This window comes from Kluyveromyces lactis (assembly GCF_000002515.2).
Source record: "Kluyveromyces lactis strain NRRL Y-1140 chromosome F complete sequence".
NCBI classification, from domain to species: domain Eukaryota; kingdom Fungi; phylum Ascomycota; class Saccharomycetes; order Saccharomycetales; family Saccharomycetaceae; genus Kluyveromyces; species Kluyveromyces lactis.
The window spans coordinates 1757931-1780022 of NC_006042.1; the positions used below are offsets into that span (position 1 = coordinate 1757931).

Below are 22092 nucleotides of genomic sequence, written 5' to 3' on the forward strand. Positions count from 1 at the left end.
CAAATTTCATGTTTTGAAAAGATTGTTTGTTTACCAAACAATCATGATGTAAACCAAAGAACTTTTAATATTCTATCATGATGGCGATGGCGATGGCAAACCACCACAGCCAACGAGCACCTCGACCTGTAAAGCTATTATTCTGGTTGCCTCCTGTAGCTGCACTATAGCTTGATTGATATGACTGCAGACAGTTCTGTGCCGCATCTGGGAGACTCACCAGAAATAAAGAGGCAAAGAGTATCACAATCGCCAACAAGGACGCCAAGGAAGTTGGTTTTGGGCTCACCTGAAAAAAAATATGCCGTCTCTAATTCACAGGCTACTACTGCCGCTTCTAATACAATGGATCCACCGAGTCTGCAACCTCCTACGGCACATGCTGTACGAGGGCGCGAATACAGTCAGTCTCCGCCTAGGTCTCCTACGCGATCACCTACTAGATCTCCGACAAGAAAGCTTGAATTGATCAGACTTTCACCCAAAAAAAGTACACGACTTGAATTACAAAAGATGCACGAGGCCAATACTCAGACCTCACAGCGATTATGCATTGATAAATTGGTTTTGAATAATTTCAAGTCGTATGCTGGTATTCAAGAGATTGGACCATTCCACACATCATTTTCTGCAGTTGTTGGTCCTAATGGATCAGGAAAATCTAATGTTATCGATTCAATGCTTTTTGTCTTCGGTTTTAGAGCCAATAAAATGAGGCAAGGGAAACTCTCCGAGTTAATTCACAAATCTGAGCAGTTCCCGAGTCTGGCATCCTGTTCTGTCCAAATTCATTTTCATTACGTTCATGATACAGATAATGGTGAAACCAAGATTCTTCCATCGGCTGGTACAATGGTGGTTGAAAGAAGAGCATTCAAAAACAACTCTTCAAAGTACTATGTTAACGGGAAAGAGAGTAATTATACTGAAGTAACAAGACTTTTAAAAGAGGAAGGAATTGATTTGGACCATAAAAGATTCTTGATTCTTCAAGGTGAAGTGGAATCGATTGCCCAGATGAAGGCCAAGGCTGAAAAGGACAACGATGATGGACTTTTGGAATATTTGGAAGATATAATTGGCACAGCTAAATTCAAACCGCAAATCGAGAAGTGTCTAGAAGAGATAGAAACTTTGAATGAGGTTTGCATGGAGAAAGAAAATAGGTTCGAATTGGTAGATAAAGAGAAGCAGAATCTTGAATCTGGCAAAGAAGAAGCACTGGAATTTCTTGACAAAGAGAGAAAACATACTATATTAAAGGCTCAACTACTTCAGCGCCAAATTTATGACAGTAACCGTAAATTGGCAACGAGCTGTGATAAAATATCTGCGTTGAACATGGAATTTCAAGAGGAAAAGAGTCAATATGAACATTTACAAAAGGAAGCTGAAACCCTGACACATGAAATAAACAATACCAAGAAAGAAAGCACCGCATTAGAAACTGAATCTAAAAACGTGAATTCAAAAAAACGTTCTTTAGAAAAGGATTTTATTGCCACAGATGAAAAACTTAAAAGTATTGCAAGAAAATTAAAGGCTGCGGAGAAGGCATTCTCCCAATCGGAATCCAACGGTAAAGCAGCAGTCAATGAAATTGAGTCGTTAAAAAAGAATCATGATGATTGTGAAATAGAACTTCACAATCTCAATCACTCTATCAGTATTGAGAAGGAAAAACTTAATGAAATCAAAATTCATTTGCATGAAAAAACCAAAGATCTATCGCAGGAGATGGAATCCTTGGAAAGACAGTTAGAACCTTTTAGGGATCAGATACAGGAAAAACAATCTGAAATTAAACTTTCAGAAACAAAGATCACAATGTTGAAATCCAGTCACAGTAATTTGCTGAAAGAAAAAGCTACCATTGAAAGTAAGATAGAAGATCTGCAACTTGAAGAGCTGAAACAGAAAGAGACAGAAACTTCTTTACGAAACGAAAAATCCAAGGTCGAGGCCAGGATATCCACTGCTCAAAAGGAGTGTGAAGAAGCCCAAAAACAAACGAATGAAATGCGAGATGTTTTGATTCAACAACGACAGATTGTTGAAGAAGCCAAAGCTAACCTCAATGGGTTCCAAAACAAAAATAGAGTCCTACTTGCTCTTACAAAATTGCAGAATTCAGGACGTATAACCGGCTTTCACGGGAGGTTGGGAGATTTAGGCACGATTGATGATCAATACGATATTGCTATATCAACCGCTTGTCCCAGGTTAGACGATATAGTTGTAGAAACTGTGGAATGCGGGCAGCAATGTATAGATCACTTGAGGAAAAATAAGTTAGGGTATGGGCGTTTCATTCTCTTGGATAAATTACGTAAATGCAATTTGGACAGAATAGCCACTCCTGAAAATGTACCTAGGCTTTTTGATCTTATAACCCCTGTCCGTGATTTATTCCGACCTGCATTCTACTCAGTTCTCAGAGATACGTTAGTTGCCAGGGATTTACAGCAAGCTAATCGAGTAGCCTACGGGAAAAGAAGGTTCAGAGTGGTCACGTTGGATGGGAAATTAATCGATATTTCCGGTACAATGTCAGGAGGGGGTTCTTCTCCCCAAAGTGGCTTAATGAGATCAAAAGCTACTACGGCAAGTCAATATTCTCGCGATGAAGTGGAGAAAATGGAAGTACAACTTTCAACCAAAGAAACTAATTATAGGTCAGCTCTATCGATGGTCCATGAGATGGAATCTGCATTACAAAAGTTAACAGATCGTCTTCCGGAGATTGATATTCAGATTTCCAAAATACAACTTGAGAAAGGATCTCGGGTCGCTGAGGTGGAATCCTATCACCAACGACTATCACAGCTTGCTAGGGAACTTTCTATGAACGAGAAGAATCAACAGCCACTGTTGGATGAAGAGAAGAAACTAGATATTTTGAGACAACATTTGCAGCAAACAATTGATGCTTCAAAGTTTAGCCAAGATAAGATTGATGATCTCAAGGATAGAATCATGCAGAAAGGAGGAATTGAGCTCAAGATGCAAATCGCAAAAGTTGCCTCACTTGAACAACACATTGAAATTTTACATGAAAAGCAGAAAAAGGAGAAGACCAGAAGTAAGAAGCTTGACATTGATCTGGCTAGAGCGACTAGGGAAAAGAACAAATATTCGGAAGAAGTTCTAGTCTGTAATAAGGATATTTCAATACTTTCCGAACAATTGGAATCAATTCGACTGGAAAAGGAAAGAATTGAAGAACAAGTAATCGAAAACAATGAAAGAAAAGCAGAGTTGAACTCTAGCGTGGAGAAATTGAAACAAGAGCTTCTTTCTATTGAAAGAGATTCCAATGAGTTTAAAGCAAAAGAATTAGAGTACTCAGATAGATTAGAGAAGTTGCATGGGCTACAAGAGTATGTTAAAAAACAGCTGAGAAGTTATGAAACCTCACTACAAAGTCTTAAAATCAGAGACGTTTCCAAACTTTTAAGTCAATTGAATGACGGAATAATTGAGTCATGCACAGATGTAACTGCTAAGGTAATGAATGGTGACATAGTTCAAACGCAGTCTATCACAGATGTCGGAAATAATGACGCTATGGAAGATTCTGGTGAAGCTGCAACCCACAGCGGGTTACCAAGTTTGACGGAAACCGAGTTGGAAAATCTCGATTTAGAAACTCTAGAACTTGAACTTCATCAATTACAAGACTACTTGGATAACTTTAACGGAGATATAGAAGTACTAGAGGAATACGCACGCAGGCTTGCAGAATACCAACGTCGAAAACTAGACTTAAATCAAGCAGTTGCCAAAAGGGAAGAAGTAAGAAATAAGTGTGAAAGTTTCAAGAATGAGAGACTAGAGAAATTTATGGAAGGTTTCGGCATCATATCTATGACTCTAAAGGAAATGTATCAGATGATTACCATGGGTGGCAATGCAGAGCTAGAACTTGTTGATAGTCTTGATCCCTTTTCGGAGGGTGTATTATTCAGCGTCATGCCACCTAAAAAATCTTGGAGAAATATCTCCAATTTATCGGGTGGTGAGAAAACTTTGAGCTCTCTAGCATTGGTATTTGCTCTTCATAAGTACAAGCCTACACCCTTGTATGTTATGGATGAAATAGATGCTGCCTTAGATTTTCGGAATGTCTCGATTGTGGCTAATTACATCAAAGAACGAACAAAAAATGCTCAATTTATTGTTATCTCACTAAGAAATAACATGTTTGAGTTAGCTCAAAATTTAGTGGGAATATATAAAAACAACAATATGACTAAAAGTACAACCCTACAGAATATTGATATTTTACATAGTTCCTAAATTATCCCCTAATGTACGATTGTACTGATCTTCAGCAACATAGATTAGCTTCTGTAATGGAACCACTATCAATTGATGTGCCATACCAGGGAATCTTTTCCTGTTAACTCCAAACCATTCAATAGGCGGTGTAGCATTTCCTAGATCCCTTAAAAGTGGCATCTCGATGTGTGGCTCTTCCAAAGGAATATATTTATATTTTGTGCCAAGATTCACAATTTTGATCTTTTCAGCAATGTTTTCGTCTTCGAAAAAGGGCTTTGATGGAGATGGCTCAGTGTGACCTCGTCTTACAGATAATGCACGTACATGGGTCGCCCACATTTCCCTGATGAAGTTAATTGGGTCGAGATTCCACTTGATATCGACTTTATCCCCAAAACTACTGGAATACAAGAACTCAATGTCTGTGTCAGGGATTTTCTGCCAAGTGGTAATTCCAACAAATACTGAGGGAGCCGCTAGAATTATGTCTCCTTCTAAAAGAGCAGCTTGTCTGTTGTACTCTTCGACGCTCAATTCAGCAAACTGCTCTTCAGTTAACTCATTCTTAAACTGAGCCAAACTGATATTTATGTCGCGTATTTGCCATGTTAGATCTGTTTTCGTTTTTTGCTCAGTCTGAGTTGCGGCTTCAACATTCATTTTATTTGCCTTCAGCACCAATACTTCGCTATCAAATAAAGTACTTGGAAAAACATATAGCCTGAAAGATCCTATTTCAGCAGTCAAATTAGTTCTTAAACGAAGTGGCGCCAGTAATTCATTATTTGAGAAATGAATCTTTCCCGAACTTTCAGGATTTGATTCCTTTAGGGTCTGTACGTAAGACTTTTTATTTTCGATCCTCATTCTGGCAAATGTTGCATAGATATCGTAGAGATTAGCAGAAGCCAAAGCCGTTAAGAAAATATTAACGGATCCAAATGACATGGATACAATTAACAAATCTTTCAATAATCCACTTTCATCCCTCTCGTTACGAATAGCTAATTGCAAATCCGACACACGAGCGATTAAAAAAGAGTGGTAATCGAATCCAATTTTTGAAGACAGGTGGCTCATTTTGAAGGCTAAATTTATCAAAGGCGCCTCGAATTTATTGTCTTTAACCGGCCAGCTTATACTAGAGTCAAAAAATATGTTTTTAATTTCAAACAATCCACCTAAACGACCATCAGACTTCGAGTTTAATTCATCCAGATAAAAGCTGACAGAGTGAGACCAATCAACTCTGTGGTGAGACGATATCCAAAATGTAGGCACTTTGAAATTAATTGAACCTAGCGATGGATCCATATCAATTACAGCTGAAGTGTTTTTGAAGATTATTTGGTAAATCCACGGAATTTTAGGAGTTGTGAATTCGGTCAGAGCTTGAGGTTGGCATTTTTGCCCAGAGTGTGGTCCAGATCCTAGTTTCTGAGCTTTTTTAGTCTTTGGAGACCATATGTCAAGAAATAAAGTGATCTCTTGCAACTGTTTCATATTAACGTAAAATTTCATGTCGGATATCAGAGTATTTCCATATGTTTTGATGGTGTTTTCGTGTGTTAACATAAAATCAAGATATACTTCATTTATACCCGCTGAAGAACTGATTTCACGAGAAAAAATATGTCTGGTACTGATTTCAATTTCTGACCATTGTAGTGATAGAGACAGCGGTTCGGAATGATCTGGTGAGTCGGTAAACATCGAGATTCTGAAGTTACTGAAGCCTAGGTCTGCTTGAATTTTTGCTCTTGGCTCACATGTCAATGTGATATTTTGAGCTCCAACGTTTATCACTATCGCTGTGTCAATTTTTTTGAATAAATTTTTGTAGTCGAAAGAAATGCGCTGAGTATTAGTTGTCTGTTCTTGAGTTTTATGGACCAATTGCTTCTTTTCAGAGTTAAATCTTTCCATCTGTTTCTGGATTTCTGTTGTGAGATTTACTAAAACTGGAACGCAGGATGAAAACAAAATGTTGTGAGTTGATTCAACATTTACTAGACTTCTGATCCAATGCTGCTTCTGCGAAGGGAAGTTGTGCATATAGTCCAAGGAAACTTCTATTGATGGACTAGTGAGCTCTAGCGACGATTTGGGAGAATCTTGTGCAATATCATCGGGAGTGTAAAGATTTATTATACCACCTCCATATTTGGCAATACAATTTATTGAACGAATTGAAAGGATTGAGACTTTGTCACTTAAATTCTCAGCCACATTATGTGTTGATATCGAACTTTTCTTAATATTACTGATTTTTGCCAGCTTCTTTTGAAAGCTCTCTATTGAAGACCTCATAACGTTTACAATTTCTACCGAAGTTGTCAGTATTCTGACATCTAGCTTGTCTGCGTTCATTCGAACAAACAAGTCTTTTTCTATGAATTGACCAGAAAACCAAAAATTTATCTGCATGCTGGACAAATGGCTTCGGTTCAGTTCTGGAACGCCATTTGCAAAAAAGAAGTTATTGGATTCCTTCCCTTGTGCCGTAGCCACATACCCATCGACAATAGTAAGTTTTCCGTAAGGTTTCTCGTACGCAGCGAACAAGCTTTCGTATCCAATTACTATCCCATTTTCATCGGTATCTTCCTCGAAGATCCAACCGAGACATAGTTTATTGGAAAGAATGTTGACTGATAATGTCTCGAAGTAAGGAGGAATTTCGATTGCATTGGAAGAACTGTTAAACTTTCCCTTTTGTTTAACTTTCTGAAGTGAAACTTTTGCTTCCTGTATGAAGAATATTACAGCAATAAGCGTGGAAGGGGCCAACATAACTCTCGAATGAGGGGTTTCTATCTGTAGTGTCTTCTTTATATCGTCTTCTATAAGTTTCAGTGCAAATCCAATATCGAATATCTTAGACAAAGTTGGCAAAACTTCGGGATTTAGTACAAGGATACAAACATTTTGAATTACCAACGACATCTCGCGGAGATTGTCATTTGCATGCGTTTCTTCTAAAGCCTCTGCTCTTGATGCGCAAGAGAATGCAGTTTCATTAAATTCTAGAACATAATTTGTTGTTTTCAAGTCAGTTAGCAGGCCAATGTATATTGCATTCATTTTAAAACTGCAAGGCTTGAACTTTGGTGCAGCTGGTTCATTGTCTGCATTCTTGTTCTTGAAAATCTTAATTAGTTCAGATACCGTACCATTTAGACTGTCGGTGAGTTCTTCAATGTAAACACGGTTATCTGATAGTGTCAATTTCACGATGTCAGTGTCTAATCCAATGTCAGTCAGCAAAGTATTACTTCTATAATCTACCTTCGTGACAGAATTGGAGATTCGCAACAATTTCAACTGGTTAAAATAGAAGTCCAACAAAAGCTCTGTATAATTCACAATAATTGAAATACCAGAAAGATTTTTGAAATTGAAGTCTAAACCACTGATCAGAATGCGTATAATAAAAGGAACAAAAGCCGAAGTTTGAAGTTGCAATGATCCAACCTTCAGGGAGAGAACCCATACTAAGTCGACGTGACCATTTTTTTTTTCTGAATCATGGTCGGGAGTAATGGCTTTCATATCATCTATTGAAGCTAGGAGGGCCCGAGCATGCTTCATCATTTCGGTTAAGGTTAGGTCTGATGAGTCTAGTACTACACTACCAATATTTGAAGTGAAGAACCTGATATTTTCATTTTCTGTGCCAAAGAAATTTGCTGTAACTTTCTCAAGCAGAATTCTTGAGATGATACGGTCAAGATACAACAAATTGAATGAAAGAGTTTCTGATGAGAACTTGGCAGATAACAACGAATTTATTTCAGATGATGTTTCTAAACCCGCAATTGACAAGTCTTGTAGGTCCAAAAGCATCATATATTTTTCAATTAGCATGTGCAAAGTCAGCTGAGATATTCGAAAAGATGTCTGATAAATTTTTGAAACCCAACGATTTGTTTTGTTTTCAATGTCGGTAATTTGAGGGAAAAGCTTCTGTTTCAACAAAATAATTCTTTCAATAAGTTGCATACTGGCGCGTATGTCAGCATAGGAAATTAGTAAATCGAAGTCTATTTCTTTCTTATCATATCCCATTGTATCGAAGTCTAGTATCGCATCATGTGACATCTTTTTTACACACAAATCAATTTGTTTGGCAATGATTGAGGATTGCTGTGGTGCATATGGCAGTTCCAAATGTAGCATTTCCAATGATAGCGATAATTCATTGAATAAATCCTCCTCATGAACAGTACTCTCACCTGAAAATAGTAATGTAAACAATGAGCTTTGTTCCACTTCATACACATCCCAATTTTTCCAGTCAACAAATATATCCAAAAACTGTGATTTATCCTTGCAGATGTTTCTAACTTCCTCTGGGATGTCATCGCATTGTGAAGTTGTTTCGGACACATGCGACGTATGCTTAGAAACATGTCTTAGCCGCGTTATGATCTTCCAGCTTGCAGTATCACGCACATGAAATTTTGACAATCTCGTAATATATGCTGGTTTGGTAATAATGTAAGGGACTGAGTCGATACCAGAAATCTTTCCCAATTCAGCAACCCGGATAATTGTTTCTTTCATGTCGATGCTTCTTAACTTGCCTAATTCGATACATGACTTTCCTTCTTTGCAAAATGCTTTTGCTAGTTTAAGGAGATACTCTACCGTCCATTCGACATCTGCGTCTAAAATAGCTGATTTGATAGAACCGAAAATTAATTTCGAAACTTTCCCTACATCGGAAAATAATACTGTATTGAACATCAATATCTCAAACCAGGCAATCGGTAGCACCTTGGTTAACCTATTTTTTGAAGATTTGAAAATGTTAAACTGTAGACTATCGAAATTGCACGAAATCGTAGAGTCATCTGTAATTCCTGTACTCTCATTGCTCTGTTCTAGGTTCTGTGGATATTTTAAAATTTTAGAAATTACTGATATATTTGATACTGAAAGCTCTAAGCGGTCAAGAGCTTCCAATTGTGTTTTGTCTAGTGCAGTTTCATCGGATATGTTAACTTTTACGTTTTTGAGCATGACAGATGAATTAAAAAACTTTCCGTTCGTAATGTGACCTACGGAGAATATATTAACAATGTTCATTTCAAAATAGTCCATTATGCTCTCAGTAGACATTGTTAGCATGAAATGAGCGGCGTTTTCAGCGAAGGTAAATGCCTTGGGGGTAACAAAAACGGACAAGGTTGAAATATTCACAGTTGTATTTTCCGATTCAAATTCTTCGGCAAGCTGTCCACTTAAGTCATTCGAAACAGTATTCGATAGCGGTAAAAGACGTTTATCATCAGGTCTATCATCTGTAAGATTTTTAGTATCTATAATGTCAGTGTCAAAATTGATAAGGTTAATATAACTCCCCAATAAGCGCTCGTAAATATTATCGAAAGTCTGAAACGTTAATGGTTCTGAGAGTGTGGGCAAAGAAATGCTAGGAGTAATTGATCCAAGTAGATCATCATATAGGGTAGAATGATTGAGCTGATCAAAAGCTAAAAGAAACTTACATCGGTGGAAAGGGGAATCATTTAAAAGTACGCAGTTCTGTTGTGTCACTCGATGATTTTTCATATTGCTCCGAACAACGAATTTAGTGAGCTCTACGGCGGTGTCGCAGGTGAATAAAACAGTCTTCTTTTCATCTATCGCACAAACTGAAATAGCAGCCACCAGTAAGTCAACTCGTTTTGAATATCTTGAGTTACTTAGATCCCAGGAGTTGATAGTGATATCATTTAATGACAGAGTCGCAGACCCGCCGTGATTGGTACGTACAATGGAGGAAACTCTTCCAATTGATATTGTCAATGATGTTACATCCTCTGGTTTGTGGATGCTGTATATCAGAATATTTTCGGCATCTTTATACGTAAATCCCACTTTTTGAATAGCTTCCAGGAATGAAAATAAAAACTGTCCATCAGAGTCAGTAGAAAGCGAGCCAATTGAAATGTCCCATTTGCAAAGGTACGTTTCTTCCACTGGAGGTACACCAAACATCCTATGACCATGCAAATTTAAGTCATCTAGGTAACCAGTGTTTTCTGAATGAGATTCCTCTATCGCCACAACTCTATTAAAGGAAAATTCATTACTATGATTTAAGTATATTCTTGAGAAAAAAGCTGTCAAATCCATAAAATAATTAGTATATCTCATATCAAACTCCAACCTACGGAATGATAATAAGAAAGACCTTTGACAATCGTAAAGGTTTTCTGGAATTATTATGCATCCATCATTAACGAAAAAGGTGATCCAAACGTCTGTCTCGTTTTTGGTTCTCAATAGCGATGATTTGTGAATAGTATTTTCATTAATGGTGTCAGCAACCTGATATGAGCCATCACTCGAGGAAGAAGTCAATGATTCGACATCATTAGTCGGTTGCTCTTGAAAGTTTTTGGTTTTAGTTTTGGTGTCTTCCTCCATACTCAAATCATTACTGTATTCTTCTGTCGTTTTAAAATGGTTAAAGTCCCCAAAATAATTGAGCTTGATGTTCATTAAGTATCTGAGCACAAATCCAAAGGACAAGAACTTCGTAGAGGAACTTCGAAAATCGATAAGTATCGTGTCCGTGTTGTCAACATCAACCGACGGAAATGAAATATAAGTTCCTGTCATTGAAAAGTCCGGGCATTCTCCAAACGTCGTTTCAGAGAGGAATTCATGGAGAGTATTCCAACACGGAGGATGTATAGAGAGCTTTACAAGAGGACTTTTGAGTAAGAAAGTAGTTTCGTGTGGCTCCTTGACAATTGACGTGAATGGGAGATTAATTGACGTATTCAATATGTCACCGCTCAAAGACAAAAAACAATTCTCATTCAAATCAAGAAGGTTATTGATGATATTTGCGTCATTTACGTTCAGAAATAGTTTGTATTCTGTAAAAACCCACTTTATCTCGTAAGTGAAGGGTCTAAACAATTCATATCTCAGAGCATCATTCGCAGAAAAATCGGTAAAAAGATCAGAAATTAAGCTAATATGATCTCGGAGAAGAAACAGTTCTGCAGTCCTACTATCAAGCTCAAACAACCAGTCCGCCTGTTTGTTCCAACCTGTTGGATATCCAATATTCGCTTTAATAGTCTGGGTGTTGCATCTAAATAGCACTTCATGATTAACACTAGATTTTATTTCCGGATTTAGTAAAAGGACGTAGAGCTCATTTGGTAGCCGGTCGGCTTGGGAACATAATGCAAGATTGAAAAGAATCTCTCCTCCCTCGTTGAGAGAAACATTAAGCCAACCAAAGGCCCTATGAGTATCTCCAGTTGTTTTATATCTTTTGATGAACTCTTCATCTTTACTAGACTCTCTAGTTGGAATGTGCAACACGCTTTTGTCTCGAAAATCCACAGATAATTTGAAGTTTTCGTAGATTCTTAACGATCCCGGTTCGGGTTTTGTAGCTTTCATTTGATCTCGGGATACTATTGGAGAAAAAAGCCGTATAATATCCTGCATATGTTTATGAGCCCAGGGGCCATAATATACTGCTGCTGTATAAATGTGAATGTCAGTTCCGAAAGCCGGTGTGTCATCATCTTGGTTGCAATTCAAACTTTCATCCCTATCACTCTGAGAGTTGATGGAAGAGCTGTTAGCAGGTACAATTCCTGGTATGTCAAAGTAATATGTCAAAGAAACTCTCTCTGCTTTCATCACTCTGCTGTAGCGTGCATATTCCTGTTCATGAAGCACTGTCGTATCGACATTTTCCTCTTGAACTGCTTTGGTGTGGTGATATAGATCGAGACCCTTCCAAGAATCTATATACGCCTGTTGATTGTTTATTGTTTTGCCTTGGTTGGGTAGCAAAAGCTTTGAAATCGAAATGCATTGTTTTTTGACAGTCTGCCAAATTTTATCCATAGTTTTTTCAACTACAAAAGTCTTGATGGGATTGTCATTCTGGTATCCTAAATTTGTTCTTAACTCAAATAGGGCGTCGTATAAATCCAGTGATATTTTCGTCCTGTAGTAGTCCAGATCGCTAATTGAGGAAAAAATATCGTAAACACCTTTTGCTTGCTCGAATTTGAAAACACCTACATGTCTGGTGTTTCTATTACCCAAAACAATAGCTGCCCTGTTAGCTTCAAGCTGTATGGGGAACAGCTTGGTTTTGGCAGATAATTTGGGTGCATCCGTGCTCTTTGAGCGGCCAGAATAACTATATCTTGAACTGTTGGATAATTTGGAATTTGCAGCAGCTTTTTCTGTATTTATAGTTATATCATCGTTTGATTCCGTTTCCTGGCCATCTTTCGTGACGTTGGTGAAATGATCTCTTAGTACTGATTCGTAAACGTCAATTTTGTTATATACGAAAACTTCGAGACCATCGCATTGTAAAAGAAACCTGCAAGGAAGTTTAGCGTTCTCACTCGCATCTCCATCTTCACTTTCAAAATCTATTCCGCGAATCCTTGTATGCAATAACCAATATCTCCAGGTAAAACTACCCTCTAAAAATGAGATTGTAAAATCATTCGAGACTACTGTTAAATTCTTGAAGAAGATTCGTCCACCTAGAAAGGACACCTTTATTGATTGTAGGTTTATTTTAATCTTATACTGACGCCATACCCAGAAGTCCAACCCCTTTGTCAGCACCCATGCTAGAATTCTACCTAAGTAAAATGGCGCCAATATACATAATATTACCGCGAGTATCCAATCCACTAAAAAGGGTACACTAAGATCCTTCTCGTCCGATATAGAGATCGGCCTAAAGGTTGAACTGGAATCCATGTTGCTGTATCATATGCGTTTGTTTCGATATATCAGATGTTGCTTGTATTGATTATTCATTCATGGTTAGCGTCTGTCTTGATCATATTTCATCAGTGAACAATATTTCTTGATATCAAAATTGAAAAGGCATTTTATTTTATTGAGACATATTCAGCAAACGATAATGGAAGATAGAACTTTAATACAAAGTTGCTTCCTGTAGAGCCATTGGGTGGCATTTAATATTCTCAGCCTAATAACTAGAACAAAGTGATTAAGTAATGGCTTTAGTAGAAAAGTTACATCGAAGAATCATTTCAATTGGGCTTATCCCAAAATTTATCTCGAAGCTTTCACAATTATCGTTGTTATGCTGTGTCATTGGTTTGGGATGGTTGGTATTTATGTTGCCCTCGGACGGCCAGTTTAGGAGAACATACATATCTGAAAACGCCTTACTTCCATCTCAAGCGTACAGTTACTTTCGAGAATCAGAGTGGAATATACTAAGAGGATATAGAACCCAGTTGGACTTATTCCAATACGTATCAACAACGCATGATAGTAATGCTGAGGTTTCTAAATGGCTGCAAGAGTTTGGGGTTAAGACTGCTATATATGACGATGAGCAATATGGTGAGACTTTGTACGGTATCTTTCACGCACCAAGGGGTGATGGTACCGAGGCAATGGTTATTGCTGCACCGTGGTATAACGAGAATCGTGAATATAACACTGGTGGTGCAGCTCTTGCAATTTCATTGGTGAGATTTTTCTCACGTTGGCCAGTCTGGTCAAAGAATATTATCATCGTTCTAAGTGAAGATCCTAAGGCATCTTTGAGATCGTGGGTCACAGCATATCATACGTCCTTAGATTTGACAGGCGGTTCAATTGAATCAGCCATAGTTCTTGACTACCCAGGTACCAGTGACAGATTCGATTATATGGAAATACACTACGATGGATTGAACGGTGAAACTCCGAACTTAGATTTGGTCAACGTGGCTGTACATATTGCTGAACACGAAGGCATTAAGGTGTCCTTACACGGTTTGCCATTCTCAGAACTTGATAGAAATGACTATAACTCGAGATTGAAAACGATGCTTTTGGGAATAAAAGACTCAGTACTTTCTGGAATCAAGAACTGTTACGGTAATGAAGCATTTAGTGGTTGGAGAATCCAATCATTGACTTTAAAGGCTAAGGGGATTGATGGACCACACGACATCACAACATTTGGTCGTGTGCCAGAGGCATTGTCTAGATCTGTCAATAACTTGCTTGAAAAATTCCATCAATCATTCTTCTTTTATCTTCTACTAGCACCTCGGTATTTTATATCAATCGGGACTTATTTGGCGACTGCGGTGGCTGTCTCGGTGGCCTTTGTATTCGCAGCATTAAATCAAATTTTGAATAACAAATATGGTGAACTTCCGTTGCTGTCTATATACAACATTTGGTCAATTCTAACATTCTGCATTTCTTTGGTATTTGCCTTTGCTACTTCGCAACTATTCGTTTATTTCCCTCTACCTCGAGTCCTTTTGGGACTCAGTGGTATATTTTCGGTGCTTCCGCTGCTTTCGAGAACTAGACTAAGAATCCAAGAACCTTTCTCATACAGATTTAAAGCTTTCGCATACATCTATATGGCCATTGTTTTGACTTCTCTATTAGTATTGAATTTCTCACTTGCGATTGTGATGGGCTTGCTTGCATTCCCAATGACAAGAACTACGACAATTATCGAGAGTAATCTAAGGCTGTCGATAAAAAACCTTGTCTTGCTTATAATATCCAATCCTTTCATTGCAACTTGGGCAGTGGTGAACTTCGTGGAACCAAGATTATCTGGTTTCAAGGTTTTTTACGCCCTTATTGAAGCTTCGCAACAGTTGGGGTGTTGGACATGGTACATCATTTGCTTAGGATGGTATCCGAGCTGGTTACTAGTAACGTATGCTAGTATTGATGCCATTGAAGTGCAGACGCCCATAAAAAAAGAATAAACGTCTATATTTTAGCAACAAGTGTTATATAAAAACAAAAACTACTCATCAGCAAAAGGGGCCCGCTTATTATCATCGTGTGTACATATATGTAATTGCTCATATATACTGAGAAGCTTTTTACCATGCTTATTATGTTTAGAGTATGATCGAGATCAATTTGTTAATGCTAAGCAAAACCGAAAAAAAAAAGTTTGTAACGGGTTCTTTCATCAGCTTCAGCGTTTAAAGTAACCATTCTCAACCTAATGAAGCATAGCCTGGTTGTTCCAATCTCTGCAGTGACTATATAAGATATTGTTCAGAATAAGGTAATTTGTTCTTCGTATCATTTCAAGGTATGAATATTAGTGATACTGCTGATAAAACTACCAACAAAGAGAAGTCTGGGACAACCGATGAGATGACATCGGAGAAAGATAAACTTTTGGGAATCAGAAGTCCGGAAGGCGAAGTAGCTTTGTACCCTGCTAGTGCTAGTACAGAATCTACTGAACCTGATTTTAAATTTGTTCTGCCTGTCAAAGGTTTTGATTTAGGAAGCTTTTGCGGAGAATTGGATCAAGACATGTTAATTGAAGGTAGATTACAACTGGAAAAAGAGATTAACACCGTTAAAGGTCAACTAACACAACCAATATACGACTTACTGCACTCTGATGCCTTAACCAAAGAGAATCTACTCAGAGCCAGTGATAAAGTTACTAACTCTACTGTGGAGAATAAATTCGTATTGCTAAAGAGACGCTACTACGTTCAAGAGAATTTACTACACGATGTGAAGCGTAAAGATTTAGTAGTATATGAGCCAAATGAGCTATTCGACTTAATAATGTCTGTTCATGTACTGAATTCACATGTTTCGTCTAAGGGAATCTACAATGAACTTTCGACCTTCTACGCAAACGTCACTCAATCGTTCTGTAAGTTAGTGACATCGTTTTGTTCTAAATGTAATGAAAGTGGGAACAAGATAAGCTATAAAAAATTTAAACACGAGAATATACATGCAAATCTAATTCCATTGGGTAGGTGTCATGTTGAAATCTTTGCACCTTTTGATTCGGCCTATCAAGGGAACGACAACACGGACGAGTTAAAAATTGAAGGAAAATATCCATTTGTTCTGTATTGTAGGGATTATTACTCAAGGTATGTCTGGTTAGAACCCTTGAAAAGTGTTACCTTATCTGATCTATTGCCAGTGATGACAAAATTATTGTTTTCCATGATTAGGATGCCCATCTTTATCGACACATGTACTTTGGATAGACAGGATATGTTCGATGTTTGTGAGAATATTGCAAGAATATACAAAATTAAGATCGGACTCGGAATGAACAGCTCTACCAGCTTTCAGAAAACTGGAATCAAAAGAATGAAATCGTTATTCCTCCAACATAAGGAAGAATGTTTACATGATTGGAACATGTGTTTAAAGTTGGTTGTTTCGAGACTAAACCAAAATTATTCAGACAGAGTTCGTGGTGTTCCAAGCGATTTACTATGTTCAACACAACAAGATTTACATAAGAAGTTCAGGACGTTACAAAGAAATGTCATCTCTAGACTGCTGGGGCATCATGTTGTTCAATTTGAAGAAGCTGGTGGAATGATTTACCTTGAAGATGAAAATAGCCCAAATCTACTTCTTTCCGGAGATGACAATAGTGAGGAATCAGAGCATGATTCAGAAATATTCGATGAGCTGGCCTCTTCTCGAGATGGTACTCCAATTTCTGAACAACCTTCACCACACCGAACGAACATGAATTATGATGGGATAAATCAAGAATCGGAGAAACACAGGATAACAAAAAAGAGATCTAAAAAGGTGAGACGTCCTTTAGATCAAGACAAGCATGCTACGCGAGCGTCCGTATACAACCCGTATAACATTGCTGACGTTTCTATGGAGCTATGATGGTATGTTTTTTTAGAGTAACCGTAATACAATTATAAAAATTCTTCATAAAAGAATACTTGATGATAGATATTTAGATTTAATGTAATTTATACCAAAATTTTTGATTAAAGTTCAAATTAAAGAAGTTGCGATTTATGTTGGCCCGTCCAAAGCGGGAAAATTGAAATAAAAGTGACAAACGAATGGTTTATAAGCCGGTCAAATATTAAATGCAAGTTAATACAGCCAATTCGTATGTGTTGCTTGATCATGATTCGTAACTATTTTTGAAATTTTTTAGAATGAATTGAAGTGGATGATGAAGCATGCTCAGGCATACCCAGAACCTAATCACGGTACTTGTCAAAGAAGGCCTTGTGGAATTTTTCCCATGTTTCTACCCATTCGGTCCCTGGTGGTAGGAATGTGGTTCTTAAGTGATAAGTACCTGGGACTTGTCCGAAACCAGATCCTGGAACGGTGCAAATACCAGTGTTTTCTAGTAATGCTTTACAATAAAATTCATCAGGTTCCATTTCAAGATGCTGAGCTTCCTGGATAACTTTATAAGGAAGATCGAGTTTTGGATATAGGTACATGGCACCTTGAGGTTTACGGCATTCAATACCTTCCAATCTAGAGAATGTTTCGAAAAGTTTAGAGGCACGTTCGTCCAATGCGTCATGAATATCTTCACGTTCCTGTTGATCTTGTTCGTAAGATTCATCACCTGGTTGAGGTGGAGATACCATTAAGTCCACCAAGGCTTGACCGGTAACCACGGGACATAAAGAAATAGAAGCCAATTTTAAGAATACCTGTCTGATATCATGATTGAATCCGACCAATTCCATATAACCACCTCTTTGACCACATTCACCCGAGACACCTTTGGAAGTAGAGTGTAGAGAAGCTAATTGAATGTTGTCGTATTGTCCATGATAAGTCTTTTGCAAGTTTCTCAAAACTTTTTTCATTGAGTAGAATTTAGAGCCTTTGAATACGTTTTCTTGATACACTTCATCAGCGATGACGACAATACCGTACTTGGCAGCGACTTCGAAGATCTTTTGAATGGACTGTTCTGAAAGGATGGCACCAGTTGGGTTACCTGGATTAATAACAACTAGACAGGTGGGTTTAATTCCCTTCTGAATTGCATCCAGCACGACTTGTTCAATTTCTTCTGGGTCAGTGGACCAATTTTGTTCTTCTCTCAAGTAGTATGGTAAAGGCCTAGAGTTATTTAGAGCCAAAGATGCTGTGTACAACGGGTATTGTGGGATAGGTATTAATACGCCAGTATTTGGGCCCTTGCATAGAATGGAGAGAATGTAAGAAACTGCTGCAGATGCACCAGCAGTGAGGTAAATATCTTCTGGGTAAGATATTTCACCGTCATCTCTCTTCGTAATGAAGTCTGCAACGGTTTCTCGAATTCCTTGAACACCCTGTGATTGAGAGTAAGCACCGACGGATCCACCAACCTCAGACAAAAGTCTTTTGGCACGCTTAATGGAGTCAGTCTTATATAGAGTTTGTAAAGCCTCATCAGCTTCTTCTAGCAGTTCTGGATGTTGCAATAGAGATAATACTTCTCTGTAAAAAGTCAAAGGTTTTTGGTCCAATTGTTGAGGGTTACCGATGTTGGCACTGATAATCTTAGAGAAGGGTAAAGAACTTGGATCCTTTTTCAACTGATCTCTCAATTCCTCAGCCCTCATTGGAATTCTACCTCTAACAGCGTACTTAGCCTTCAAAACATTTTCATTAACATCATCTAGCGAAAGCTTTGGAGCTGGTTTCACAGTAGTAGAAAAACGCAATTGGGTTAAACTTGTTACAGAAGGCATTGTACTTTTCAAAGCTGGAGCATTGACTCTAATCATGCCAGAACTGATCCTGGTCTTCAAGTTAACTCTGACAGACAACATCTTGGAAGTGTTTGATGGAAAGCTCTTAACAAAAAATCAAAGAAAAGTTTTTTTTAACTAAAGAGCCAAATTCCTCTCGAAGCTGAAGGATTAAAGGAATACTAAACGAGTAACAGGAAAACAAGAAAATTCGCCCAACTAAATCTCGAATGAAATGCAATCGATAAAGGTCACCTAAAATGTATTCTCGACCTATAGGAACTTTCTATCTTCTTTTTCTTTCAGTGTCAGAAGTGGGAGAATTCCTTTGGCAAATCTAACTATGAGTCAAAAGATGGAATGGCTGACCAAACTGATAACGAAAAACTAAAAAGTGAAAATATATCACTCAGTCACTTACTCGCGCACAACTGTACGTAACAAATGAACAGGTATGGGAATAATAGCGTAGTCCCGTCTTGATGATCGAACGAAGTGGAAACAAATGATGGAGGCAAGGATTCAAAGTATCAAATCGCTAGTAACCCTTTATCTTTTTTTTTCCTCACTCTTTACTTCTCCAAAGCCTTAAACCCAAAAGAAAAACTACTTGAATTTACTTTGGGACTGTGTTGATCTGAAATTCAATGCTTATTTCAGCATAAAAGCTCATCATTTTGAATATAACAATTGCATTAAAGCAAAATAGTGCTGTAAGGAAAAACGATACAATCCGGCATTGCACATCAAGGGTTTGCAGTTTTCATAACCGAAAAGTAAGCATCAACCGCCCAGTATTTATATACTATGTAGGACTGATAGAAAAGTGGACAGGATTCCAAGTTTTATCTCGGTGTAGATACTATTTAACCATTATTACCAATTTTGCGGGTATCTTGTTGCAATCAGGCGCACTTTAACTTCCGACTTTCCACCTTAAGCTTTTTTTTTTCCTTCGCCCTACGCTTAATACAGTGTCGTGAAAATGAAAAAGAGCCAGTACTCGAATTAGCCGATTCCAATTAATATTGATATCAATGGCAAGGGAAATACTGCAATTGGAAGCGACACAACGAGCGAGATATGTGATGCGAGCGTAGGCGCTGATTAGAATGGTGCCGCGATTAAAATAACTCCCGGTTCTGGCTCATTTCTTTCAATTGTAACGGTGTTGCCCAAGCGGAGGCTTCAGGGAAAGGGCAACGCCAGGGCAGGAAATATTTGTTACCCGGTTCACGTTATGGTACTTTTATCTCAATACTGGAATGCAGCAAGGGAAAAGTATATAGGTCATTATGGATCACGTGATTTATATGTTGCGTATAAGTATGTTGACACGATTGATTCGTTACCACTATATATATATATATATATATTTGTTGAAGTATTAAGGTGGTACACCACCTTTACATTATATTATAGATCGTTCACTGTTAATCTTTTCTTTGTTGCATCTTGAAATCCAAACTTTCATACTTAAAATGACATATTCCGTTTTCAATGTTAAATATTCGGAGCGATTTAGCAGCAGTAAGCCTTATGTATTTTTCACTACAGGTAGATTTTCGGTATTACATATATGGAAATATCAAATGTTTAAAAAGCAGTATGAACAAGAAGGACATGTAGATGAAGAAGGAGCAATAGGTTGTACCAGGCTGACCAACAGTAACGTGAACTACGACATGGCACAGACCCCATACGATGTGTTAGGAGTAGAGAAGGATGCTACTGAGGTGGAGATCAGGAAGGCATATAGAAAGCTGGCATTGAAATACCATCCGGACAAAATCATCGATGAAGCCGAAAGAGAGACTAGTGAAGCTATGTTTAAAGAGGTGACAGCTGCCTATGAGATTCTTAGCGATCCTGAGTTGAAGTCCAGGTATGATATGTATGGGGACTCTGCGTTTGGATCTGGAGGCAATGGGTTCCCCGAAGATGATCACGAATTTGATGATTTCATGAATTTCTTCCAGCAGTACCAGAGACAGCAACACGGACCTCACGCAAGCTATTCAAACAGACACCAGTATGGCGAACCAGAGAGCAAACGGACTCCGGACTCGAGAATATCTTATAAGATGACTACACGACAGTTATACATGGGTAAGACAGTAACGTTCCAACTGAAACGGAAATGTCTATGTCCTCACTGCAGTGGTACGGGGTTGAGAAAGAAGCATTTCCAGAAACCAGAGATTTCCTGTACATCTTGTAATGGACAAGGTTTCAAAGAACGGATCACTCGTCTTGCTGGTGGATATATGGTAAAGGACCATACTGTATGTGACGCTTGTAAGGGGAAGGGCAGATACAGGAAAAAATCCGCCTCTGACACTTGTAAGCATTGTTCTGGTAAAGGACTCATCAACGAAGAAAAATCTCAAACTGTATATATTCCAAGAGGTTCTCGTCATGGGGATGAGTTTAGACTACCACAGATGGCCGATATGGAATACGGGAAGGAAACTGGGGACGTTATCATCGTTATTGATGAAGATTCCTCTAAGTCTCATTTAGAACGGAAGAGTAATGACTTGCATACAACGTTAAACATTTCGTTAGTAGATGCGTTAACAGGTTTCTCTACAATTGTTTGTGAAACTTACGATAACAGAAGATTACGTGTAAATGTACCCGCGGGTAAAGTTATTAGGCCAGGAAATTACTTCAAGTTTAAAGGCGAAGGTTGGCCCTTATCCAATGGCGATAGTTTTGGTGATATGTACGTCCAGATAAACATAGAGTTCCCCAAGGATAATTGGTTCAATGAGAAATCTGAGATAACTGCTTTGAGAAATATACTCCCCGGGTTAAAGTCAAAGGATACTAAGGACCCAGATCCTCTAAATACAGAAGACGTCTTGAGTTATTCTGTTTTGCATTCTCACGACGAGTTGCCGGATTATTTGGCAGAGGAGAAAGAAAAATACAACAGAAAACAACAAGAAGAACCACATGCTAGTGCGTTCGATAATGATTATACACAAATGCCGTCTGAATGTGCTACCCAATAAGAAGCAATAAACGATTCTTTCATTTATGTACTGTTTCATTTGACGTGATCAAAGTCCACGTCCATCAATAACCTAATGTCAACTATTATTCTGAAATGACCACTCCATTTATCAGCAGAAGTAAAAAATACGTTTACTGTCCCCAAGTTTTCTTACTTAGCAGTACCTGTATAAACTTCTTCTTGCATATATTTATTTCGATACAAGTAATAAAGTTAAACCCCAATGACTTGCATACTGATCCACTCTCCACGGAT

At 38.0% G+C, this 22092-nt stretch overlaps 6 protein-coding genes across 6 annotated transcripts; 4 read left to right on the forward strand and 2 right to left on the reverse strand.

Annotated features, from left to right (window-relative positions):
- Window positions 1–180: 180 nt before the first annotated feature.
- Window positions 181–4299, forward strand: SMC4 (condensin subunit SMC4; the record flags this gene model as incomplete). The annotated part of the gene is made up of 1 exon (XM_455936.1): window positions 181–4299. The coding sequence occupies one exon, from the start codon at window positions 181–183 to the stop codon at window positions 4297–4299; it is 4119 nt and encodes a 1372-aa protein (XP_455936.1).
- Window positions 4285–13056, reverse strand: CSF1 (Csf1p; the record flags this gene model as incomplete). The annotated part of the gene is made up of 1 exon (XM_455937.1): window positions 4285–13056. The coding sequence occupies one exon, from the start codon at window positions 13054–13056 to the stop codon at window positions 4285–4287; it is 8772 nt and encodes a 2923-aa protein (XP_455937.1).
- Window positions 13057–13319: 263 nt separating this feature from the next.
- Window positions 13320–15056, forward strand: GAA1 (GPI-anchor transamidase subunit GAA1; the record flags this gene model as incomplete). Its single annotated transcript, XM_455938.1, has 1 exon — window positions 13320–15056. One exon carries the CDS (start codon window positions 13320–13322, stop codon window positions 15054–15056), a length of 1737 nt encoding a protein of 578 aa, XP_455938.1.
- A 340-nt stretch (window positions 15057–15396) lies between these two features.
- On the forward strand, window positions 15397–16980 carry FOB1 (replication fork barrier binding protein FOB1; the record flags this gene model as incomplete). Its single annotated transcript, XM_455939.1, has 1 exon — window positions 15397–16980. One exon carries the CDS (start codon window positions 15397–15399, stop codon window positions 16978–16980), a length of 1584 nt encoding a protein of 527 aa, XP_455939.1.
- Window positions 16981–17309: 329 nt separating this feature from the next.
- On the reverse strand, window positions 17310–18896 carry KLLA0_F19162g (uncharacterized protein; the record flags this gene model as incomplete). Its single annotated transcript, XM_455940.1, has 1 exon — window positions 17310–18896. The coding sequence occupies one exon, from the start codon at window positions 18894–18896 to the stop codon at window positions 17310–17312; it is 1587 nt and encodes a 528-aa protein (XP_455940.1).
- A 1400-nt stretch (window positions 18897–20296) lies between these two features.
- On the forward strand, window positions 20297–21835 carry XDJ1 (Xdj1p; the record flags this gene model as incomplete). Its single annotated transcript, XM_455941.1, has 1 exon — window positions 20297–21835. The coding sequence occupies one exon, from the start codon at window positions 20297–20299 to the stop codon at window positions 21833–21835; it is 1539 nt and encodes a 512-aa protein (XP_455941.1).
- Between the last annotated feature and the right edge of the window lie 257 nt (window positions 21836–22092).